At 42.2% G+C, this 24,552-nt stretch overlaps 1 protein-coding gene across 7 annotated transcripts in view; it reads right to left on the bottom strand.

Annotated features, from left to right (window-relative positions):
* Positions 1–24,552, bottom strand: part of PLEKHA1 (pleckstrin homology domain containing A1) — a 96,907-nt gene that overhangs the window by 47,137 nt on the left and 25,218 nt on the right. The window contains exons 1-5 of one of the 7 annotated variants that reach the window (XM_006111425.5): positions 24,210–24,379; positions 23,814–23,922; positions 6,002–6,162; positions 4,943–4,999; positions 2,648–2,693 (exon numbers count right to left, since the gene is read on the bottom strand). In XM_006111425.5, the coding sequence (XP_006111487.1) occupies positions 2,648–2,693; positions 4,943–4,999; positions 6,002–6,142 (244 nt within the window). In that variant the 5' untranslated portion in view covers positions 6,143–6,162; positions 23,814–23,922; positions 24,210–24,379. Of the gene's footprint in view, positions 1–2,647; positions 2,694–4,942; positions 5,000–6,001; positions 6,163–23,813; positions 23,923–24,135; positions 24,383–24,552 lie in introns of those variants that run through there. The other 6 variants (XM_089780190.1, XM_006111427.3, XM_006111424.3 and 3 more) reach the window with 6 other exon arrangements.

The raw sequence follows: 24,552 nt of genomic DNA on the forward strand, positions 1-24,552 counted from the left end.
CTTAAAAGCCATTGTGAAAAGAATATTTTTATGGGAAAGATGAACAAAAGCACTAATGCACTACTTTTTCAATAAAGACTGTGTCTAAGTTATGCCACTATGCAGATGTGAATTGCAGTGTGCACCAAAATGCTCTGCTATATATCTGTGTGAATGCTCCGAGCACAAGCTCAAAGGTATCCAGCTCTTGTTACTGAAGCCCTCTTCAAGCAAGACTTCGTAAAAGCAAAATTAGGTCAGTTTTAGTTCATAAGAGCAGCATCCACACAAGATGCAATTTCAGTTAGTTAAAATTCAGCAATTTGGCATATGTGCTGCAATTCACATTCCCGTAGCATGAATTGCAGGACAGTATAGATAAACCCACAATAAAGAACAAGGCCACTGCTTTAATGTAAGCTACTAATCATTAGAAAAGCATTTATCCTGAAGTAGGAATAGAGCTGGTTTACATTAAACAATAGAACTAAAACCTTTACCAGACTGTGTCACATTAAATCTTCACTCAAGATTGAAACCTTAGGCAGAACAGCAAAATCAAACTTATTTTGTCATATCAGTATAGTCCACTGCTGCCCACATTGCTCAGTCACATTCTTAACGATCCATTATATTTTCACAAGCTAGGCTAAAATTGATGACAGTAACTTCAACTGTTAATCCACAATATGCAAGACTGTAATGAAACTGTTAAAAATTAAAGTAAGTGAACATGCAGCCAAACAAAAAAATCCTATTTTTTATTTAAAATAAAATTCTCAAAATATTTGTATAATTTAACAGAACAAACAAAATGTGCATAAGCTGATGGTCCAGTCACTTTGCCTACTTAGACTTAGAGATGACAAGGTAACACAAATCCACCTTAGAACTGAGCTATGTGGTCAGCTGGAGAGTCCCATGATGCTGGGAAATCCCCAGATGGCACTATAACCTTTGGACTCCAGTGGAAAGTGCACAATCATTACACTGCTATGGTCTGGAAGTCTCCTGCTATCTCTTAAGGTATTGTACGCAAGTGTTCATTGTAAAGGTACAGAATGGATTCCAACAGGCCTCCAGCAGTCTCAAGAATTGAGGGAGCCACCTCAGTACTATCCATCCCCTCACAGGTAACTCAGACATGAGGATTGAGACCAAAGCACATAAACACGCTTTTCAAAAATGTACAAATTGTACCTGCCATACGTTTTTCTTATAACTGTGTGATCTATAATCAAGTCTTGACATATTAAACCAAAAAATTGCAAAGAACTAGTGAGAAAAAAGTGTGTACAGGTGTTTCCAGTGACAGGCCCCAAGATCAACAGGAATTGTGCCTATGTATGGAAACAGGAAATGCGTTAAGCATCTGGATGTGCAATCTGCTTTTTATAACTGCACACAGAATGCTACACATTGTGAAGAGGCAGCACAGAGCACTATTAGTTTGTCTTTTGCAGTACAGGTTAAACCTCTCTTGTTGTGGTCCGGCAGGATCACAGATGTTGCTAGACCAGAGAGCCCCAGCGCAGAGCCTGAGAACACATGGGAGCGGAGCCGGTTTGGTTGGTGGCATCCTGCAGGGGCAGTGACCTTGGGGTAGAGTGCCCTGGGAGCAGCTGCCACCAAAGCAAAGAGATCTGGGGAACCCCAGGAGCAGCTGCCATTGCGCGTAGAGCTGGGGACAAGGAGCAGAGCCTGGCGAGCAGTCTGGGGGCAGCAGACACAGGCAGGTGGGCCAGAGAAGGTCAGGTCTCCAGGCTTTCCCAGGTCAGCTGCCAGGAGGAGAGCCCTGGGAGAGCCTGGATGCCTCATCTCCCCTGGTCCAGCAAATTCCCTTGTTCGGAACCACTCTGGTCCCGAGGGTGCCAGACAAGGGAGGTTCAACCTATAGTGTGTTCCCATAAAACAAGGAATAATTAACAGAAAGGAGAAACAAGATTAACATATAGTTTTAGCTAGTTTACTCTAGAATACTAGATATTTATTGAACAGCTATGTCAAAATATTTCTTGGAATATGGGATAAGAATAGGTTTTCAAATATAGCAGTTACTGATCCCAGTCTTTGCAGAGAACTTTAGATATCTAAATTGCTTCTGTCATATGATTCCAGATTATGATAAATCCTGGACAAATGCCATTTAATATATTAAACAGTAGAAGAGAAGAATAAATGAGAAAGGAGAATAACCATGAGAAAAGTTTAAAGTACTAGTGAACATTCTGGCAGGCATCATTAACAATGGTGTATCTACAACAGAACATCTACATACTTTCTCTATATAACACAGATAAAAATAGTTCAGTTACTTGCCTTCAGAGCTGAATTATCTGTTCCATGTACCTTGGGAACAACCTATCTTCTGTAATTAGTTTATCCACTGATTCAAAAAACCCAAAGCATTCCCAACAGTTGCCAGCAAGTCATTTTAAATTCAGTATGTTGCAATTTTTAAAAAGCCATTTAAAACCTCAAAAAAAAATATTCTCCCTTTATATTAGGAAGGAAATCAGGAATACAAATAAACTGTTTAGAAAAAAAAATACTACCGGCAGTACCTAATAATAGAACTGCAGAATATATCCTGGTTGAAAAAACATTTTTTATTTTTTTTTTTTTTTTAAAGAGCCACTTGACAGATGTGCAATACACTAGAACTTACCAAAACAGAATTCTGCCTTTGGCCTTAGCTTAGTTGCATCGCTAACCTAATAAGAAAATTGACATATATAATACATACTGTAAGTATCACACATAATGTAATATATACATTAAATACCTTCACACATTAAACACACATTCAGTTTAAAATTAAAAACTCAACATTGAAAGGAAAGAAAATACAACACATACTTTTGTTGCTTAAATTTAAAGACGAATCTCATTTAGGGATGGTTAAAAAGTTAACCAATTGAACGTAATGCTTAACCGGTTACTTGTGATCCCAGCCTGCCCCAGTCACGCCGTGGCCACATAAAGGGAATGAGAGAGCTGCTTTAGACAGGGAACAGCCCTCCCATCAGTTAATTGGGTACTCCGATAAGCATGGCAGTAGGAAGCATGCTTACCAAGTACAGTAAACTTCCGATAATCCAGCACCTTTAGAACCCAGGGGGTGCCAGATTATCAGATATGCCAGACTTTCGGAAGAGGGGGCTATGAGGGGTCTGCGGTGTGGTGGGGGGGGTTGCCACCCCAGATCCTTCATAGCCCCCCCTTCCGATAGCCCAGCTAAAACTGCTGGTCAGTTTTAGCAACGGCTGAATCTGGGATGCCTGCGGCAGAGCAGCTGGGGTGCTGTCGGGTTGATCCAGTAGCACCGCCCCTCAGCGCTGCGAGACCAACCCGGCAGCACCCTAGCTGCTCTTGGGGATGCCTGGGACAGAGCAGCTGGGATGCTGCCAGGTAGGTCCCACAGCGCCGAGGGGCGGCGCTACAGGATCAACCCGGCAGCACTCCAGCTGCTCTTGGGGGCGCCCGGGCTTCCTGGAATCAGCTGCTGGTCAGTTTCAGCAGCAGCTGAATCGGGACGCCTGGGACAGAGCAGCTGGGGTGCTGCTGGGTTGGTCCCGTAGCGCCGCCCCTCGGTGCTGCGGGCCCAACCCGGCAGCACCCCAGCTGCTCTGCCCCAGGCTTCCCCGATTCAGCTGCTGGTCAGTTTCAGCAGCTGCTGAATCAGGGAAGCCGGGCGCAGAGCAGCTCCAATTATCCGGCTGCCTAGAGCACTTCTGGGTTCCTGACGGTGCTGGACCATCAGGAGTGCCGGAGCATTGGATGCCGGACCAATGGAGTTTTAACTGTAGCCAGTTAACGCTACTAATTACATCCCTAATGGCATTCCTGGAAAGCAAAAGCCACTCGTAGACATCTGTAAAATTCTACCAAACATTGAAGGCCTAACAACTTAAGATATTCTCATCTCTAGTTTAGGATTTTTAGCTGCTACCCCTTCCTAGTATTACTGCACAATGAATGTGAAATCAATAGCAACAGCCAAGTTCATTCTCGAATTCATGAAGGGATAAACAACTAGAGTAAGAAGTTTGTTTTTGAGTTTTATTTTTATTAACTTCTCTTCTCCTGTTACATTTCTAGTGTTCTCATTACCACATCATTCCTCTCATCCCAAACCTGATTTGTGAACCTTTTAGCTATGTCTATACTATGACTTTTGCCGCAAGAGGCAATGCAAATGAAGCATTAGGGGGTTTTGGGGGGTTTTTTTTTAGCAAAAACAGGCAGTGTGACCGCGCAAAACCCCCTTTTTCCGCAAGATCCTTATGCCTAGGAAGGCATAAGGATCTTGCGGGAAAAGGGGGTTTTGTGCAAAACAGCCACAGCCACACTGCCTGTTTTTGCACAAAAAACCCCTAGGGCAAAAATGGAACAAGAGAGTATGCAAATGAAGTATGAGAAAATGCTAATCCACGCTTCATTTGCATTGCCTCTTGTGGCAAAAGTCATAATATAGACAAAGCCTTTCAGATTTAGGACCTGAAATTTCAAGAAGAGTTGTGTAATTTAGGGAAAATTAAGCAATTAAGAACCGAATGAAAAAAAGTCACCTGTGATGAACAACAATTCATGATAAATTCAGAGTAGAAATAAAGCACAAATTTTTAATAAGGGTAATTTGTCTTGCTTCAACATCCAGTCATTGGTTCATGTTGTAACTTGATCTGCTAGACTGAAAAGTCTACCAAATTTCTGTTCCTCATGTAGATACACATGAGCTAATCAAATAGTTCCCCCTCCCTTCACCAACCTCCTCAATCTAAATTGACTGAGTTGGCTGAGTCTGTAAATTATGTTTTCTAATCTTTTCATCATTATCTCAGCTTGTCTCTAAATTCTCAATTAAAATTATTCATTAAGAAATTCTGGTAACTCCATAAAAGTCAGAGCTGCTAATATCACTCAAATCTACAATTTTATACATATAGGTTAGCTGACATACCTTTGAAATGTAGGTAAGTTTAATTGCTCCAACAGGTGGAGAGCCAGAGGGAAGGTTCTAAAAGCAAGCACAATAATATGGAATTAAACTAAACTATCCTCCTACCACAAAGCATGTTCAATATATATGCATCAAATACTAGGAAATGAAATCAAAGCTTTATGAACAAAAAAAATTCTATACACTATGTCCACAATACAACATTCAACACATTGTGTGCTTAAACAGGATTTAAACTACTTGGTTTCATTTATTACAAACATCTGGTAATAAACTAAAACTGAACAGTGGTTGAAAATAATGCTGACGTGAATTGTTTGAGAGAGGTTTGTATTTTACTATAGGAAAAAAGAATTCTTGCAGATTTGCATCCAGGAAATCCTCCTAAAAGAACACTTTTTCCTTAACAGATGTGGAATCGAAATAATGACAGATTATGTATTTTCGTAGAAAAGAGACAGCCAGCCAACCCTCAAGCTACCTACAAGGATACTGATGCAGTAGTACTTTTTAAAACATTAAAACTCCTGGAAAAAACTGGAGAAAAATGGGAGGTCTACATTAAGCCTACAAGCCTGAAGGTCACATTTCAAACTATAGTCCCTTCAAACTAGAAACAGCAGTGACACACTCTGGTGTATTAACATATTAAGATGTATTTGTGTTATTTTTCATAGCAAGTCTATACAGGCAGTCCCCGAGTTACGTACAAGATAGGGACTGTAGGTGTGTTCTTAAGTTGAATTTGTATGTTAGTCGGAGCCGCCCAGCAGACCAGGGAGACGCGGAGACGCTTTTCTCGCCCCATAGGACGCGGGCCGCGGGACCGCGGCGCATCTGGGCGGTCCCGCCGCCCGCATCCTCCGGGGCGAGAAAAGCCCCGTTCATAAGTACGGATCCGACGTAAGTCGGATCCGCGTAACTCGGGGACTGCCTGTACTAGAGAACAACTGCAGTTTAAAGGAGCAAAACAATTGTGTACTTTTTACTCTTTGCTTTAGGTCAAAAAATATTTTACTTCTGGTAACTTCAACAATTTTATCCCAGATGTTCTCGTACCTGTGGATTATCCATGTACCATACCAGATTGTCTTCCCTCGTGTCCAGTATAAAGTATCTCCGCAGAAACTTCCCACTATTCTCATTTTCTTCAATGTCTAGAAAACCACATATGCGATTCTGACGATCCACATAAGGCATTTCTGACTCTGAACATTACACTGCAAAACAAAAACAATGATTGAAACAAAAAGTTTACTTTTACTGATTATAATCAGAGATTCACCTATCAGAAGAATTTTCAAGAAAAGGAGCTTCCATGTAGCAACAAGGCAATTTTTCCCACCACAGCAGTAACTTGTATACATTTCTTTTGTAATATAACTTAAGTACTTAACCGTTTATATACCATGAGTCCAGAACCACAGGTATGTATGTGTTAAATGCTTATATAACAGCATGCCTGTTAGTTCTTTCACCAATTTGCACAAAGTTACATAACAGATTTACATTTATTTTCACTTTTAACAATATATCTTTTGCAAAATCTTCTACAAAGCACACTAGGCTCCACCAAAAAAAAAAAAAAAAAACAAAAAAAAAAATCAGAATTCTTTCACCCTTGAATGTTACTAAAAGGTGAGGGACATTAAGTATCCATATACAGCTGCAAGTAGTTATGCACACATCTTGTAAGCCCAAAAATAAAGTCTCTGGCATTGATTTGTGATGCCATCATGTATTTTTTAGAAAATCAGCTTTGAATATATATACTACTGACCACCTTTTCAGTTTATCTGCATCTTTTGTTGTTTCATCTCACAGAGACCATTGCATCATCTTCTGTTTTTATCCTCAAGAGCCAGGAAAGTCATCGGCTCTCAAATATGACATTGTAAGCAAGTAAGTTTCCACTTTGGAATAGTGATGTAAAAATCCATGTAAAACCAACATTAAAAACTGAGATATGAAAGCTTGCCTGATGTCAATATATTTTAAATCAGGATGGGAACTATTTATATAGTCTTGCATTATGCTTCTATACTTTGCCAGACAAAGTACAGATTAAAAATACCCATCTCCACACACACCGGAAGAAGAGATCGCTAGGCCGAAGTACAGGAGGCCCCTGACATGTGATCGCCCGAGTTCCGACCTTCCACACTTACAACCATTTTTGTAAGCGTGGAAGGGGCCAGAAACCCCCAACTTATGTCCTCGGCCCGCATTAAAGACAGGCGCACGTAAATGATGGGTCAAGTTACGACGCCCCCGGCTTGCGACGCTTCCCCAGGAACGGATCACGTCACAAGTCGGGGGCCTCCTGTACTCATGCATCATGGCAACATGCAAGATTCATGTAATCACATTTTTAATTACAGGTTTATGTTTGGGATCACCTGCTTGGACGTAATTAGAGTTCTTTATTTCTGTATACCACTAAATCCTTGTCACTTTGTACATAGTCCACAGTTTGATTCACTGAAAGTTAGGGATAAATAAATCTAATTTTTAAATCACTCTCATGCCATCATTAAGGTGAATGTTCTAGGAATACTTCAGGGCAAAGAAATACAGCAATGAATTTAAAAATTATCAATGAAACTTAAGTTTTAGCATGCAGAATCCTGGAAGGAAATGAAATGTCATGGTGATAGGTTACCTTATTTAAAAAAAAACTAGATAAAAATTATTAATCTGCTAGCTAAAGAGTTCAATTGCAAAATTATAAAATGGCACATCTTACTTGGTGATACCTGAGAAGATATTTCTTCTGTAGTTTTTCTGAATACATCATAGGGAATTTAAACCCTTCATCAAGACATAAGCTTCCCCATTTTCCCAAAAGGAAAATTACTATGTATATTTAAGGCAACTGACAATACTGTAGAACTTCTAAGGCTTAAATTAAATAGTCGAGAAAATTTAGAATTTACTTAAGCCAGTGTTTTCCAAATACTGTTCCGCGAAGTGAAAATAAGTATTCTGCGAGAAAATTCCCTTACAATAACATTTTATGATTTAAAAAAAAATTGTACACATTAAATGATTTGTTTTTAAGTACGTACAATTAAACTAAATGTTGATCTCATGACCTTGTTTAGTATTTATTATTTTATCCTTACTTATTTGTGGTCTACTGTTTGAGCTCCATATATAAGACTTATTAGGGGATCTGCAAAATTCTTTCGAATTTAAAAGGGTTCCGTGGCCAAATAAAATTGGGAAACACTGACTTAAGCCATGTATAATTTATGTATCAACATTTCAGGTCATAGTATAAATATTACTGTAATGGGGAGGCATTCACCTCCCACAAGCACCCATCGTCTGGCCAAATGTGTGGGCCTGCATTCCCTCACTACATCAGCCTTTTTGGCCAAGTCACACCACTTTCTGAAATATAAAACTCCTTAACAGGTGCATCTCAGCGCCCTCTGTACAGTGTCTCAGTCTGTTTTCCCCACTCCAGATGAGAGTGATGCCTCCAGGGTTTTCCCCCCTGGAGACAAAGCCCTGAGCTATGAGCAAGGAGTTCTCACAGTTCATCAGATTCAGCCCAATCCACAGTCTCTATCCAGTTTTCCACTTGGCACCCTACACGGTGCAGCTGCTCCATCAGCCAGCCAGTCATCCCTGCTCTTCTCTCCTTGAGTTCTGCCTTGCAACCAACTACTGCTGTGTTTTGCACTTCCTTTTGTAGGCTTCCCTAGCCCCTGACTGGCTGGTTCCTCCACCACTGCTCTAGCCTCCTCAAGGACTTGTCTATGACATTTTCTGGGGTAGAATGTGGCACAACCACAGTGCCTGCATCAGGGGGCCCCAGGGCCTCGTTACTAATATGAATAACTGTGGAAACAGCTGAATGATAGTTCTTAGTCAGCCTCACCTAGTAACCATAACAGACAAGCTCTTGGACAATTTTAGAGGGGGGGAGATGTTTCTCTGCTGAAAAGATAAATACAACTAATGGAGAGACTAAGAGTGGCTATTACATAAATTGGATCCATAATTTGACAGCATTTAGCACAAAGTATATTTTCATTAAAATAAAACATCAGCTTTATGATATGAGAGGATCCTCCCAATTTTCAGCATTTATACTCTCTAGAACAGCTGGGCAACCTGCAGCCAATTAGGGTGCTATGTGTGGTCTGTGAGACATTCTGATTACTGTTGCCCATGCACAGGATTGCCAGATTCCACTAGCTTCTGTCAGCATAGGGTTCTCCCTCCCCACTAATAGTACCGAAGTGACATGCACAATAAGGAAAGGCATAAAAAATGAAGTGAGTGGTGATTGCTCAGAAAAACTGACTACTGAGAACCATGTGTTCCCTCTGCATCCCATCAAAGCTTTGCAATGGTTCAAGTGGCACATCCCACAAATTCTAGGAATGCAAGTGCAATTAGCAAAACCACAATGTCTTGGTTACAACAATCTTGCAGTCCACTGACATGGAGGGCCACTCATGAAGCCCACTCACTAGTCTAGGTTGTCCATCACTGCTCTAGATAACTGTGTGTCATGCATAGCTCAATTACAGCTTAACTGTTTCCTCAAAGTAGAAACAGACCAGAGAAATGGGATGTCAATAAAATCAAGCAAATACTGGTAGCTTATTTCCTGTCAAAGCAAGCTGAAACTATTCTCTGCAGAGACTTTGTAGAAACAAGAAAAACTGTACTCATTTTTTTCCATCAAGGTAGAGAATGAGGTTTTCAAAGCCCTATATTTAAGATCTGGTAAATAAAAATAGAGTGAGTCTTCAAAGAAAACCTGTTTCCTATTACATTTTTAAGAAGATTCATCTGCCGTTCTTTTGTATGGTTGAAGAGAGGATCCAGAACCTAGAACTGATTTAATAAAAACCCACAGTTAAGGAAAAGTTAAGGTTTTAAACAGTAATGAGATGTTAAAAACCAATATTTCTGAAACTGTAATTAAGTATAAACAAGTAAATAAGTTCTCAAGGACCCTAATCATGCTAAGATTTAGTTATATAATGAACTTTAAGTATGGGATTAGGTTCACTAAAGATACTGTGATTACTCCTAGGCCTTACATCTTGGCAGGACTGGGGCCAAAATACAGAAGGTTTGTTTTGTCGATATACTAAATGCAGAAGGTTCGTTTTGTTGATATACTAAATGTAACAAGAGAAAAATGCTTCAAAAGTTCAGCCTCTAATTTTAGGCTTACATAACTATTCCACTTCTTATTCCTATATGTCCTTTGTTGAAAATCCAACAGAATATTGATTTGAATCCACTGTAAAATGATCACAGTATAAAACTTTCATATTTTAAAGATTACTACCATCTTTCAAGATTACTACCATCTTGTATTTGTGACTGGGTTCAGTCACAGAAGACCCCCTCGGGGCTGCTTCCTGGTGTACTGATAAAGCCACTGACACTAGCCTTCTTGCTCTGTTGGGTCTCTCACCACCCTGTCCTCCTGGTCTCTCCCAGCCAAGGGACAGAGCTGAGATGACCGTTCCACCGCCCTCCCTGAAAAGCAATGCAGAAACTGAATCACTTGAGCTCGGAGTAGATTGCATCCAGGAAACCAACCCCCAAATGGGATCAGAACTCACCCCAAAAAGTCAGTCTTTCAATGTGAGAGAGTTTCACGCGTTGAAACCAAATTCAGGTAAGCTCCCTTTAACAATGAAAGGAAAATGTGCACACCAATTGCTCCCACAGGTAACACATTTACACTAGACTCGATAGTAAATAAAAGTAAATTTTATTAAGTACAACGGTATGTTTTAAGTGGTTGCAAGTGAAAACAGAGAAAAGTAAAGTACAAATTTAAAATAAAACACATAGCTAGTTCTAAAACTTATCACTGTCACAGCATTCATCTTTTGATTTGACTATTTGAAAAGACAACATTGACTCAGACAAAAGCCAGTAATTGGAAAAAGGATTTAAAAAAACCTGACTTTCACCAGTACATAAATCCAAATGTATGTTTCAACCAATGCTCTTCTGCTATAAGACATACCCTAGAAATGTTTGTCAGTAGATAACTTAATAGATGCAGCACTGTCTCTAGGAAACAAGTGGCAAACAGATAACATTCTCTGCCATAAAAGGCTTACAATCCAAAACAAGGCTAGGTAGTGCACACACAGACTAGAGTATGACTTCAGCTCAAATGCTTCACAATAAGGAGGGTTTGGAACTTTTGTGGAGAAGAATCAGAAGGCTTCAAATATAATAGCAGGGAGGCTGCTCTAAACTTAAGGGGAGACCTGAGTAAGGCACTTGGTTGGATGGAACATAAGAAAGTACAGGGATAAATGCAGGGATGGAATTAGAAGAGCTTTCAAAGTAGAGAAAGCATTGGTTAAGTTTAGCAGCTCCATTATGAATACAGTCCTACCAAATTCACAGTCACATTTTGCTCCATTTCACAGTCATAGGACTTAAATCATAAATGTCATGATTTCACCTACTTAACTGAAATTTCACAATACTGCAATTTTGGGAATCCTGATCCAAAAAGGAGTTTAGGGGGAGGAGATCACAAGGTTATTGCAGGAGGGCTTGCAGCACTGCTACCCTTACTGAAGACAGCTGTGAAGAAGAGTTGGATGGCTGGAGAGTGGCATCTGCTGACTGACAGCCCAGGTCTGCAGGCAGCATAGAAGTAAGAGTGGCAAAGTATATTATTGTCACTCTTGCTTCCGTGCTGCTGCTTGTGAGGTGCTGCTTTTAGAGCTGAACACGTGGCTAACAGCCACCACTCTCCGGCTGCCCAGTTCTGAAGGCAGCACAAAAGTAAGGGTGACAATACCATAGCCATCCCTCTACAACAACCTTTTGAGCCAGGAACCCCAATTTGATGTACACTGGTTTCCCCCCATGAAATCTGCATAATACAGGGTACAAACACAGAAGACCAGATTTCATGGTTCGGGATGTATTTTTCATTTACATGAATTTGGTAGGACCCTAATTATCAAATCAATTTGGCTGCAAAGATCACATGAGTATAGTAGACTAATGTCTTGGAAAGCAGGATGTAGAGGAAGGGATGAAATACTCTGAAGATGTCTTGGAGTCCTGCACTGGTGAGAGAAAGAGGGATGAATTAGACTGGAAGACAAAAAATATTTCTTAATATTGGCTATGACAGAATATGTGGATGGGTGAGCAGAGAGCTTTGAGAAGAAATATCAGGAGTTTACTTTTCATCATGTGAAGATTATTAGGTTTAGTGGTGTCATTTAAGATAAACTAGACCAAGTGAAGAACTGGATGAACATGAGAATCAGTGAAGAGGTCATAAAAATCAATAGAAGGGAAATGAATAAGATCACTCTGAAGTACGAAAGAAAAAGAATGGAGGGGGACAAGGAGAAGGTACAAAGTAGCAGTTTCTGTGGCTAATGGGAGTTTACAGAACATGAGATGAAGGAATGTGAGGATGGACTGCCTGGGATGGGGTCCTTGGAGACAGAGATGGGGCTCTTGGAGTCAGAGATGGGAGGACTGGAAAAGGAAACAGCAGGAGTTAGGAAGATCCATGGTGTCTCATGGGGTTTATATCACTAAATTGGGGCAGAGAATGGGGATTATCTGAGAACTATAGTACCAGATACATTTCAAGGGGACCAGAACTGTCCAGCGTATTTAAGGACAGCTAACTGTGGTAGGGGTTGGTGAGTGTCTCAAGACATGGAATGCATAATGCTCAAGGAAATATAGTATTGATAAACTAGAATTTATTCAGTTTATGCAAATAAAAAAAGAAATACCGTAATGGATAAAACAAAACAAAAAACTCCCAAAAATAAAACAATTATACAAAATAAGGAATTTAAGAAGGTCTTAATTATTTATACTTGTAATCAAAGGCGAGTTCTAGTATAGTGGGGCTTCCCAGTATTAGAGAATGACCCAGAACCACCAGCTATTTTAGACCTTATCCTAGCTCTGGCTAGCTTTTGAAGTCATGTTACTATCACTTCAGATACTACAGTGATAAAATTCATAGAAGTAATAAACAGGACTGCCTACCTCATGTTCTTTCATTCACTCCATAGTTACATTGGCTCATATCACACCATTTTTAGCACATGATTGGGGTAAAGAATACAAGCACCCTTCAACCCTGACCAGATTTTCAAATCATTACTACATCATTCCTGTTCTCATCTTCTTTAAATTCACAAGTGAGTTTCCTTTAAAGCGCCACTCATAATAAAAGAAACATTTGCCACATAGTGAAAACAGAAAAACCCCACAAAATAATGAACTCAGTCTGAAAGCACTGACATGAGTACAGAGTTCACTACATAGTAATGAAAATGCAAATGCCTGCAAAACTGACTTTAAACCGTATATAAACTCAATTCGCTTGAATTAGCTCACCTGGAGGTTCAATCTTAGTGCCTTGTGCCCCTGGCAGGAGAGGAGACTTTACACGCTCCCCCATCCCCAAGCTCTGACTGGCCTGGGGAGCGGGAGAACAGCAGAGTGTCCACAGGCCGAATCTATCTGCTTGGCGGGCCAGATCCAGAGATTCTCTTGCCCACCCCTGTGCTAGTATATAGAGCAGTGTGCAAAAGGCGTAAGATTAACTTATGCTGAGTAAGAAAAACAGTCTGCCAAATCAACTGTTGTAATGAGAAAAGTTCAGTTTATTATATCCTCCTACAAGAGTTAAAATATACTTGACAGCATCCTTTAAAAAGTAATATTTTATAATATAGTAGCCCAGCGTCTGAGTCTGTAACGCTGAAATGCTGGCTATTCCCTCTGGGTGGCGCTGTTGCCTGAAATGCTGGCTGTTCCCTCTGGGCAGCCAATGCTGCATGGGGAGCGTGGGACCCAAACAGCCGCTTGCGCCGCTTGGTCCCCCACAGTGGCCCGGCTGAGCGGTGCAGAAGTCAGCAGACCGCCACGGTGGGAGGGGAAGGGGGGCGGTGCGGTGATGTACATGGCCAGGGAGCAGGGCCTGGTTGTGTACGTTACCTCCCCGCCCCCCTTCGCCTCCCGCCGTGGTGCTCGGCTGACTTCTGAGCCACTCAGCCGGGCCGCCATGGGGGGGCCCAAACGGACGCCTGCTCCCCCGTGGCAGCCCAGCTGAGTGGCGCAGAAGTCAGCCGAGTGCCACAGCAGGAGGCAAAGGGGGGGGCGGGGCAGGGCGGTAACGTGCGGTATGACAGCGGCTTCAGAACCCGTCCCCTGGCCATGAACACCACCGCCCCACCCCGCTTCGCCTCCCACCGTGGTGCTCAGCTGACTTCTGCACTGCTCAGCCAGGCCGCCACATGGGAGCAAGTGGCACAAGCGACTGTTTGGGCTCCGTGCACCCCATGCAGCATGGGGAGTGTGGAGCCCAAACGGCCATTTGGGCTCCCCGTTCCCCTGAGTGAGAGGCAGGAGGGGGAGGAGAAGAGAAAGAGAGAGACAGAGAGAAAGGCAGGAGGTGGAGGAGAGCTGAGAGAGAGAGAAGGGGAGGCACTAGGAGGAGGAGGAGGAGGAAGAGACAGACACACCCAACGAGAGACTGGAGGTTCAGGAGAGAAGACCGACGTGGAGGAGAGATCTGAAAATCCCGTCTTATGATGGGCTAATTGGCTAGTATTTTAAGACTGCTCATTTTTGTAACAGACTTAATGACAAGTAACTGTGCTGTGAATTAACACTCAATACTCAGTCACTTCTCTGAGAAAGTTAAGGTATTTACTACCATATTTTCTTGGAGATACAAGTGTAGATTGTGCATGTAAGTACCAATACAGCCTGAAAAAACATGTTTCAAAATAATCACATTTACGTGTGAATGTATGAAATACTTCAACTCAGTCATGAGTTTACACCAGAGGCCAAATCTTAACAATTAAAGCTTCTGTTGGTAAAGTTTGAAAATTCTGCAAATGTATGCCACACACATTTAGTTTATAGTATCATTAATATCTTACATTTATACAGCAGATTTCAACCAAAAAGATTCCAAAGCACTTCATGTACCACATAGAATTACTTCACCCACCTGAAACACAGTTGGCCTTTACATTTATTTTTGTCTTGGGGAAAGATGTTGACCTCTTCATATATTCTTTCAAATATTGGATATTCAAGATATCAGACTGCAAGATTTCATATCAAAACTATTTGAAATGAGCTATAAATCTTTTTGTGAGTTAAAATATGAGCTTTAATATTCTAAATTTGAAGCACAGAACAAATGCAAAAAGGGTCAAATAAGACCCTTACTCTTACTCAAACTGTTGTTTTTATATTGAGATCTGAATGTTAGTAATGACAGTTTTTAAAACATCTGTAAAACTGAAGAGCAAATAAACTTATAAGGAATAAGCTACACTATATTCTGTCTGTTTATTAGGGATGTTAGATATCATTCAATTTAATAATCATGTAACAATCAAATTTTAGTGGTTACACAATTATTTGATGATCCCCAGGTAAAGAGCCAACAGCCAGTTTGCTCCAAGCGAAGGATGTGAAGAAGTGGATAATGGACTAATCAATACAAATACTGCGGTTCTGCAGTTTAAACGTAGTAGGAACTGGACATGCAGGCAGCCCAGCTCCTACTACATTTATACTGCAGGCCAGGAGTAGGTTTGGAACCCGGTCCTGGACCACTGCGGCTCTGCTTTTTAAATGTAGTAAGAGCCATGAGGCTCTTAATCCAGCTCACCCAGCAATGGCTGCTGCTTCCCCCCACCTTGTTGACTCTGATACATGAGCAGCAGGGGGGCGAGCAGGGGAGCAAGTAGTTCAGTAGTGACTCAACTACCCAAGAAGTCTAAGCTTATCAGGTAGTTGACTACGTGAGTAGGCACTTACAATCCTACTCCTGCCCACCACCCCACTCTGCTGCCTCTGGGAGTGGGCTGGGAGTCGGTCAGCCAGGGGAGCCTGTTTAAAAAGCTGGCTTCCCATGCAGATCAGCTACCTGCCGCCCATGATACAGAGCTCCAAACTCCCCATGAACAGAGGCTGGTACGTGGCAACCTCCTCTGCCCCCCACCCTCTGCACTGCTGCCTCTGATAGATGTTAGAACGATTGGTAGGGGGGATAGGTGGTAGCGTGGAGCGTGTTGCTAGGGGGGACCAACTTTTAAACCATCTCTCCCTCAGCACCAGCTCCTACACATCCCTCACTTGCTGCCTCTCATATAGAGGTAGCAGTGCAGGAGGGGTAACCCCACGAAGCCAGTGCTCCCACTGAGCACCGTTTCACACCTCCTCCTCACTGCCTCTGTGGGAGACAGGGAAGGAGGGTGAGGCGGCCTCACGGACCCAGCACGCACAAAGAGCTGGCTTAAAAGCTGGCTCCCCATGTGTACCAGCTCGCTCCTATCCCCATCACCCTTCATACTGCTGCCTCTCCATAAGAGGCAGCAATGCGGTTGGGGGCCAAGTGGCTCCTCGGGATCTGGTGCTCATGGGAAGCCAGCTTAAAAGTCAGCGCCCCACTGCCACCAGCTCTCACCTCCCTCCCTTTGCTGCCTCTGATACAGAGACAGTGGCTTGGGGGGGGGGGGGGGAGGGATTGCGTGTAGTCATTAGGACCATCTGATAAACCAACACTTATCGGTTAATCATTTACAAAACTACACCTTAACATCCCTACTATGCATCAGATTTGGTTACGAAGCTCTAATCAGTTACAACTGTCCAACCACTGAGGTCACTCGTAATCATACAGTGTCAACTCAAGGCACATTTCAAAAAAGATAAATGTATTAGAGCATCACAGAGGCCAAATTTGCATCTGAACACATTAAACACATTAGCATGCAAACACATTACTGCAAGGCATAAATTAGGATTAAAAATTTATGTTATATGGTTATTTTAAAGCCCTGCATATCTAGCTATAGTCACTAAGATTCTGATATTTATTCTTATGTCTAATTTAAGATTATTCACTTCTGAAATAATTGATACCCATCAATTTCTAGAGATTTCTAACTGTACTATAGTTATTTAAAAAATAATTGATCATTTTCAGCCTGACATCATGACCTGGATGTTAGTGACAATATATTAACTATTCACTCCATTTTGTACAATAGGAGTTATATTCTAGGCAGCAAATACCTGAGCTACCATATTTTTCGCATTAAGGATCACTAACTATACTGTATTTACCATAGACCTGTAAAAGAACTGAGCACAAGGATTTATTGGGGTTCAACTTCTACTGAACCTTTAAAGATATTTTTATACTATGCTAATTATTCAGTTGTACAGAAAAGACAATCTATCACAAGATACTCAAGTCAAACACTGATTATTATTTTGATCGATTATTTTAATCCAAGTGCACACTTCCACTGACTGAAGTGTACTTATTTTAAGATATACTGAATTTCTACAAAGCTCCAGACTTGTTGAAGAAACTGTGTTTTCTAGTCTATGTATCATCATTTCTGCAAAACCTCAAAAACATTAGCAATTTAGAGTCAAGGAGTTTTTAATTTTACATTAAACTATGAATATTTGCCATGCTTGGCACTACTATAACCAGCATTTGGTTCTCTATTAAATGAAGAAACCTTTTATTCATATAGGCAATGCCTTAAACTTTTCTTATACTACCAGGAATCTCCAAAAGTTTTTCTGTTAGCTTATTATATCCTTATCCGGCGGTAAAGTCACCCTTTGTTTATTATGCTTGTGAAAAATACCTCCTTTCCTTTGTAATTCAGTCAGAGCTACTAAGAAAAATCACAGCCTGCACTTGAATATTCTTCTCTACCCTGCCTTCCCATTCCTCCTCCTACACATTTTTCCCTTTGTGTATCTTTCCACAATTAATAATTAAGCCTTAGAAGAAAATGACAGTCTCTCTCATACCTGTGGCTCAATTGTCCCCACAGCCTAATAGGGACAATCACAATCTCTTTTTACAGTGATAGAAATGTAGCCATGTTAGTGTGGGGTAGCTGAAGCAAAATGCAGGACAATGTAGCACTTTAAAAACTGACAAGATGGTTTATTAGGTGATGAGCTTAGATGATAAGATTAGATCTGGCCCACGAAAGCTCATCATCTAATAAACCATCTTGTTAGTCTTTAAAGTGCTACATTGTCCTGCATTTTGCTTCAATCTCTTTTTATGACTCCCCACCCCCCAAAAAAACCCTACAATTTCACAATTAACCTTTACTAGTGGAAGTAGCAATTTCTCACCCTCTCAAACATCTGAACCTATGCCTTATCACCTGAATCAGGTTAGGGATGATAAAGCATAGCAGGTTAATCAACTACTACATGCCTGGATGTCACTAAGTCTTTCATTTACATAGTACCATATATTCTAAAATATCCCAAGATTCTTCTCAAATGTATAGTGACAAAACATTGCCTTAGAGATTACATAAGAACAGCCGTACCGGGTCGGACCAAAGGTCCATCTAGCCCAGTAGCCTGTCTGCCAACAGTGACCAGTACCAGGTGCCACAGAAAGGGTGGACCGAAGACAATGATCAAGCGATTTGTCTCCTGCCATCCTTCTCCAGCCTCTGACAAACAGAGGCCAGGGACACCATTTCTATCCCCTGGCTAATAGCCTTTTATGGACCTAACCTCCATGAAATTATCTAGCTTCTCTTTAAACTCTGTTATAGTCCTAGCCTTCACAGCCTCCTCTTGCAAGGAGTTCCACAGGTTGACTACACGCTGTGTGAAGAAGAACTTTATTTTATTAGTTTTAAACCTGCTACCCATTAATTTCATTTGGTGACTTCTTGTTCTTCTATTATGGGAACTAATAAACAGCTTTTCTTTATCTGCCCTCTCCACACCATTCATGATTTTATATACCTCTATCATATCCCCCCTCAGTCTCCTCTTTTCTAAACTGAAAAGTCCCAGTCGCTTTAACCTCTCCTCATATGGGACCCGTTCCAAACCCCTAATCATTTTAGTTGCCCTTTTCTGAACCCTTTCCAAGGCCAAAATATCTTTTTTGAGGTGAGGAGACCACATCTGTACAGTATTCAAGATGTGGGCGTACCATAGTTTTATACAGGGGCAGTAAGATATTCTGGGTCTTATTTTCTATCCCTTTATTAATATTTCCTAGCATCCTATTTGCCTTTTTGACCACCACTGCACAGTGTGTGGAAGTTTTCAGAGAATTGTCCACGATAACTCCAAGATCTCTTTCCTGATTTGTCGTAGCCAAATTAGCCCCCATCATACTGTACGTATAGTTGGGGTTATTTTTCCTGATGTGCATTACTTTACACTTATCCACATTAAATTTCATTTGCCATTTTGTTGCCCAATCCCTCAGTTTGGTGAGGTCTTGTTGGAGTCCCTCACAGTCTGCTTCTGTCTTGACTATCCTAAACAATTTGGTATCATCTGCAAACGTTACTAGCTCACTGCTTACCCCTTTCTCCAGATCATTTATAAATAAGCTGAAAAGGATTGGTCCCAGGACTGACCCTTGGGGGACACCACTAGTTACCCCTCTCCTTTCTGAAAATGTACCATTTATTCCTACCCTTTGTTTCCTGTCTTTTAACCAGTTCTCAATCCAAGAAAGGACCTTCATTCTTATCCCATGGCCATGTAATTTACACAAGAGCCTTTGGTGAGGGACCTTGTCAAAGGCTTTCTGAAAATCTAAGTATACTATATCTACTGGAACCCCCTTGTCTGCATGTTTGTTAACCCCTTCAAAGAACTCTAATAGATTAGTAAGACATGATTTCCCTTTACAGAAACCATGTTGACTCTTGTCCAACAAATGATGTTCTTCTACATGCCTCACAATTTTATTCTTTACTATTGTTTCGACTAATTTTCCCGGTACTGAAGTTAGACTTACTGGTCTGTAATTGCCAGGATCACCACTAGAGCCCTTTTCAAATATTGGTGTCATGTTGGCTACCTTCCAGTCATTAGGTACGGAAGCCAATTTAAAGGATAGGTTACAAACCACAGATAATAGTTCAGCAATTTCCCATTTGAGTTCTTTTAGAACCCTTGGATGAATGCCATCCAGTCCCGGAGATTTGTTAACATTAAGTTTTTCTATTTGTTCTAAAACCTCCTCTAATGACACTTCAATCCGGGACAGTTCCTCAGATTCATCACCCACAAATGACGGTGCAGATTTGGGAATCTCTCTAACATCCTCAGCCGTGAAGTCTGAAGCAAAGAAATTATTTAGTTTATCCGTAATGGCTTAATCGTCCTTGATTGCTCCTTTCATATCTCGATCGTCTAGGGGACCCAGAGGTTTTTTAGCAGGCTTCCTGATTCTAATGTACAGGCAGTCTCCGGGTTACGTACAAGATAGGGACTGTAGGTTTGTTCTTAAGTTGAATTTGTATGTAAGTCGGAACTGGTACATATTGTAGGGGAAACTCTAGCCAAACATTTCTCCAGACCTCAGTTTTATTGTCCCACACCTCACTTCCCTCAGTCCTTTATTCTCAAGCTGAGGTGTCTGCTGAGAAAAGCCGCTCCACGTCTCCCTGGTCTGCTGGGGGCGGCTCTAGCTTCGCGTCTCCCTAGTCTGCTGGGGGGAAGCAGCTAGTGCGGGGTTGCCTCACCCCATTTGTAAGTAGGGATCCGATCTAAGTCGGATCCATGTAACCCGGGGACTGCCTGTACTTAAAAACATTTTGTTATTTCTTTTTGAGTTTTTGGCTAGCTGTTCCTCAAAATCTTTTTTTGCTTTTATTATTACTCTTTTACACTTGATTTGACAGTGTTTATGTTCCTTTCTATTTATCTCACTAAGATTGGACTTCCACTTCTTAAAAGATGCCTTTTTGTCCCTCACTGCTTCTTTTACATGGTGGTTAATCCACAGTGACTCTTTTTTAGCTCTCTTGCTATGTTTTTTAATTTGGGGTATACATTTAAGTTGGGCCTCTATTATGGTGTCTTTAAAAAGTTTCCATGCAGCTTGCAGGGATTTGGCTCTAGTCATTGTGACTAGATTACTCCATCCACCTCTGTGTAACAACCCAATTGTAACAGCACAGGGCAACAACACACCAGTCTAAATAAGAAAAAAAGACTGCAATTTTCTATAGAAACAAACCAAATGACTTCAGATAAGTAGAATTCTTACCCAAGGTTGCACATCTACACTTGCATAATAATGTTAAGTTATATTTAAAGCAGTTCATTTTTGTTTTTTAAATTTCTTGGGAATTGATTGGGCTTTATTCAAAAGTTTTTAAAATGGTAGAAAAATCAGTAAAAACAGAAAAAGGGAAGCAGGTGTGAGGGGCACTTCTCATAGAGCACCTGACAAAGCTTTTTGCTTCCTGAAACAGTTTGGCCACCTCAGTCGCCAGCACTAGCTCCCTGTCCATGTTGCTCCCACTTTGTAGCAGAGAAGTGAATGGGACCACAATGAAAGGCTAAGGTCAGGTGCCAAGCAGAAGGCTGCACTTTTTGAGTGATGGCCCTTTGCAGAACAGCCCTCCTCCTGTTTCTTGTACAGTAATGCTGCACAGTGACCACTGGGGGCACCAGGAAGGGATGGCCAGCTGGGGACAGGGCTCACCATCTTACCTGCCGCCAGCCCAGGGAAGTGGCTCCCCTGCCCTAAACTAATTCCTCTGGCCTTTGGCCACAGAACCAGATATCAACAGGGCATCCCCTGCCTCCCACTGCTGAACCCCCTTGGGATTACTGCTTAGCTGGACAGCACAGCCCCACCTCCCCACCGCAGGAACCACAACCCACCCACCCCCAGCACCACCAGGCCATCCAGCACAGCTGTGCCTGGCTGGCCTGTGTGGAACCACATCCTCTGGGCTGGGCCCGGGAAGCGCCGCCAGGGCTGGCCTGCATGACCCCACTGCACCACCAGGCCAGGCAACAGGAATGCCAGTGTGAGGCCTGAGAGGCCCTGCCCCTGGCTGGACCCCACCAACACCAGGTAACTCTTCTAATTTAAAATAAAAGGTACTCATGGACTGAGTATGAATAAAAAGAAGTTGCCAAAATTAATGATTTACCTTATACTAACGCTTTTGCCGGTCATCTGAAGTGGGTTTTGCCCTCGAAAGCTCATGATACCATCTACATGTTTTGTTAGTCTATAAGGTGCTACTAGTCTATTTGGTTGGATTTTTTTTTTTTGAAGTTTTTCCTGTTACAGACTAACTCGGCTACCTCTCTGAAGCACCTTAACTTCACTTTTGGATAAATAACTGTACAGTTCTTCACAATAGTGTGATCGAATTCTAATTAGTGCAATAACTACTAAAATGTCATCCACGCACTTGAAACTGAATAGTATTTGTTTAAATACTTTACATTAAAATGGTCAGGGCAATAAAGATCAATTATAAGGATGTTTAAAACAGTTTGACTTTCATGGTTTAGTTCTCTTATAGATGGAGCCTTGAAAGAAAAAAGTAGTTTCAATGGGATAACATTTTCTTTCCAGAAATGTCAACAGGTGAGTATTTCAAATGACATACATGCCCTTTAGGAAAGTTCTGTACTGTGTTGTAAGCAAAACTCGTGAAGCCATTCTGCCGCTCTACTCTGCACTAGTTAGGCCTCAGCTGGAGTACTGTGTCCAGTTCTGGGCGCCACATTTCAAGAAAGATGTGGAGAAATTGGAAAGGGTATAGAGAAGAGCGACAAGAATGATTAAAGGTTTAGAGAACATGACCTATGAAGCCAGGCTTCATGAACTGGGCTTGTTTAGTCTGGAAAAAAGAAGATTAAGGGGGGACATGATAGCGGTTTTCAAATATCTAAAAGGGTGTCACAAGGAGGAAGGAGAAAATGTGTTCCTCTTGGTTACTGAGGACAGGACAAGGAGTAATGGGCTTAAAGTGAAGCAGGGGAGGTTTAGATTGGACATTAGGAAAAAATTCCTAACTGTCAGGGTGGTCAAATATTGGAATAAATTGCCAAGGGAGGTGGTGGAATCTCCCTCTCTGGAGATATTTAAGAACAGGTTAGATAGACATCTGTCAGGGATGGTGTAGACGGAGCTTGGTCCTGCCTTGAGGGCGGGGGGGCTGGACTCGATGACCTCTCGAGGTCCCTTCCAGTCCTATGATTCTATGATCTTTAGGCTGTCGTATATGATTTCTTATTCTAACTACTTAACAACATTGTAAAATTCCAACAAAATGAAAGCGATATGCTTGTTAACTTAACTAGTAATAAAGTCAGATCCCATAGTTCACCTGCAGTCCATCAGGTAGGTAAACCCATTATCCACCCACAGACATTTTGCTTAGCTAAATCAGCCTAGATTCCAATCAAGTCAGAATATCATGTCAGAACCACAGAATTTTCTTGCCAGTCTACCTACTAAAGAAAAGGTTTTTCTAGAGTAAGACAGGCCCATGTGAAAGCCAACCCTTTCAAAGCTAAACCAAACTAGAAAGTCAATGAGTCATAACCACAATTGTGATCTGATCTTTAAAACACAGTTTGAGATGTCAATGTCAAATGCAAACGTAATACATATATGCAAAATTCTGAAAAGCTGCATGAGTTAATTCCAACACACACACACAGAGACAGACAGACACACAGAAAGAGAGAGAGCCAGTGTGCTTCAAAGCAGATAACATCAGAGTTCATGTCATGCTCAGAAGACAGGCATTGCAAAGGAAAAAAAATACTGGCAATGAGATCAGCCTCTTATCGCTGGAGATGTTACAGAGTCTCAAATGCTTACCAGCTTAATTATACCATAAACACATAATTTCCCTCAGGGTAGAGTCACTTCAAAAACCCTCACCAAAAAGCAGTGCTCGCAGAGTCAGGGTGAAGCACTTCTCATACGGCAAAACTAAACGAAAGGCTCTGACTGGAAAGCAGTCCCTTTCTTCACAAGTCTTAATAGCAAAATAAGGTATTTTACCCAGTAATGAAAATAAGTTTCCTCAAGTCGCACACAGGTGTCCCCTGGCCCTGGATGTCTCCACGCCACCCTCACTCTGCTCCTGTTTCAACACCCTCCTCGCTACACTCTGCAACACACACCCCACAGCCTCAGACCACTCCCTCAGACACCCCCTACCTCTCCCACCCAGCCACCCACCCCGCCCCCTCACACCCCTCCACGCACAGACATATGCTGCTCCCGCGCCCGTTCCCTACCCGCCCAGGCACCCCTGCCGCATCCCCCGCCCCCTCAGCCCTCTGTGCGCCCCTCCCCAGCTCCCCCCGCCGCCGGGCCCTACCCCCATCCCCGCACAGGGCCCCTTCCCGCGCTCTGGGGGGAAGGCCGAGTCCCTCCCGGGCGGCTGCTACTCACTGGAGTCCGGGGGGAGCCCAGTCAGGAGAGGGAAGCGGTGGCAGCCCAGAGCGCGGCCCCCCTCCCAGAGCCGCCGCCCACTCGGCGCAGAGCGCAGCCCGCAGCGGCCCAGCACCGCGGCCTTTTTTTTTTTTTTTTTTTTTTTTTTTTTTTTTTTTAAATGGAGAAACTTTATTCGTTTCCCTCACAAGCGACAGCTACGGGAGAACCGAAGCTCAATCGCTGCGCATGCGCTCACGCCCCCATGGGCTCAGCGCCTCCAATCAGACCGCATAAAAACACACAGCCGGCAAGGCGGGCGGGGCTGGACCGCAGCCGCAAGGCGTCCTGGGACATGTAGTCT

Source organism: Pelodiscus sinensis, chromosome 8 (assembly GCF_052426305.1).
Source record: "Pelodiscus sinensis isolate ZL-2025 chromosome 8, ASM5242630v1, whole genome shotgun sequence".
Taxonomy (NCBI): domain Eukaryota; kingdom Metazoa; phylum Chordata; order Testudines; family Trionychidae; genus Pelodiscus; species Pelodiscus sinensis.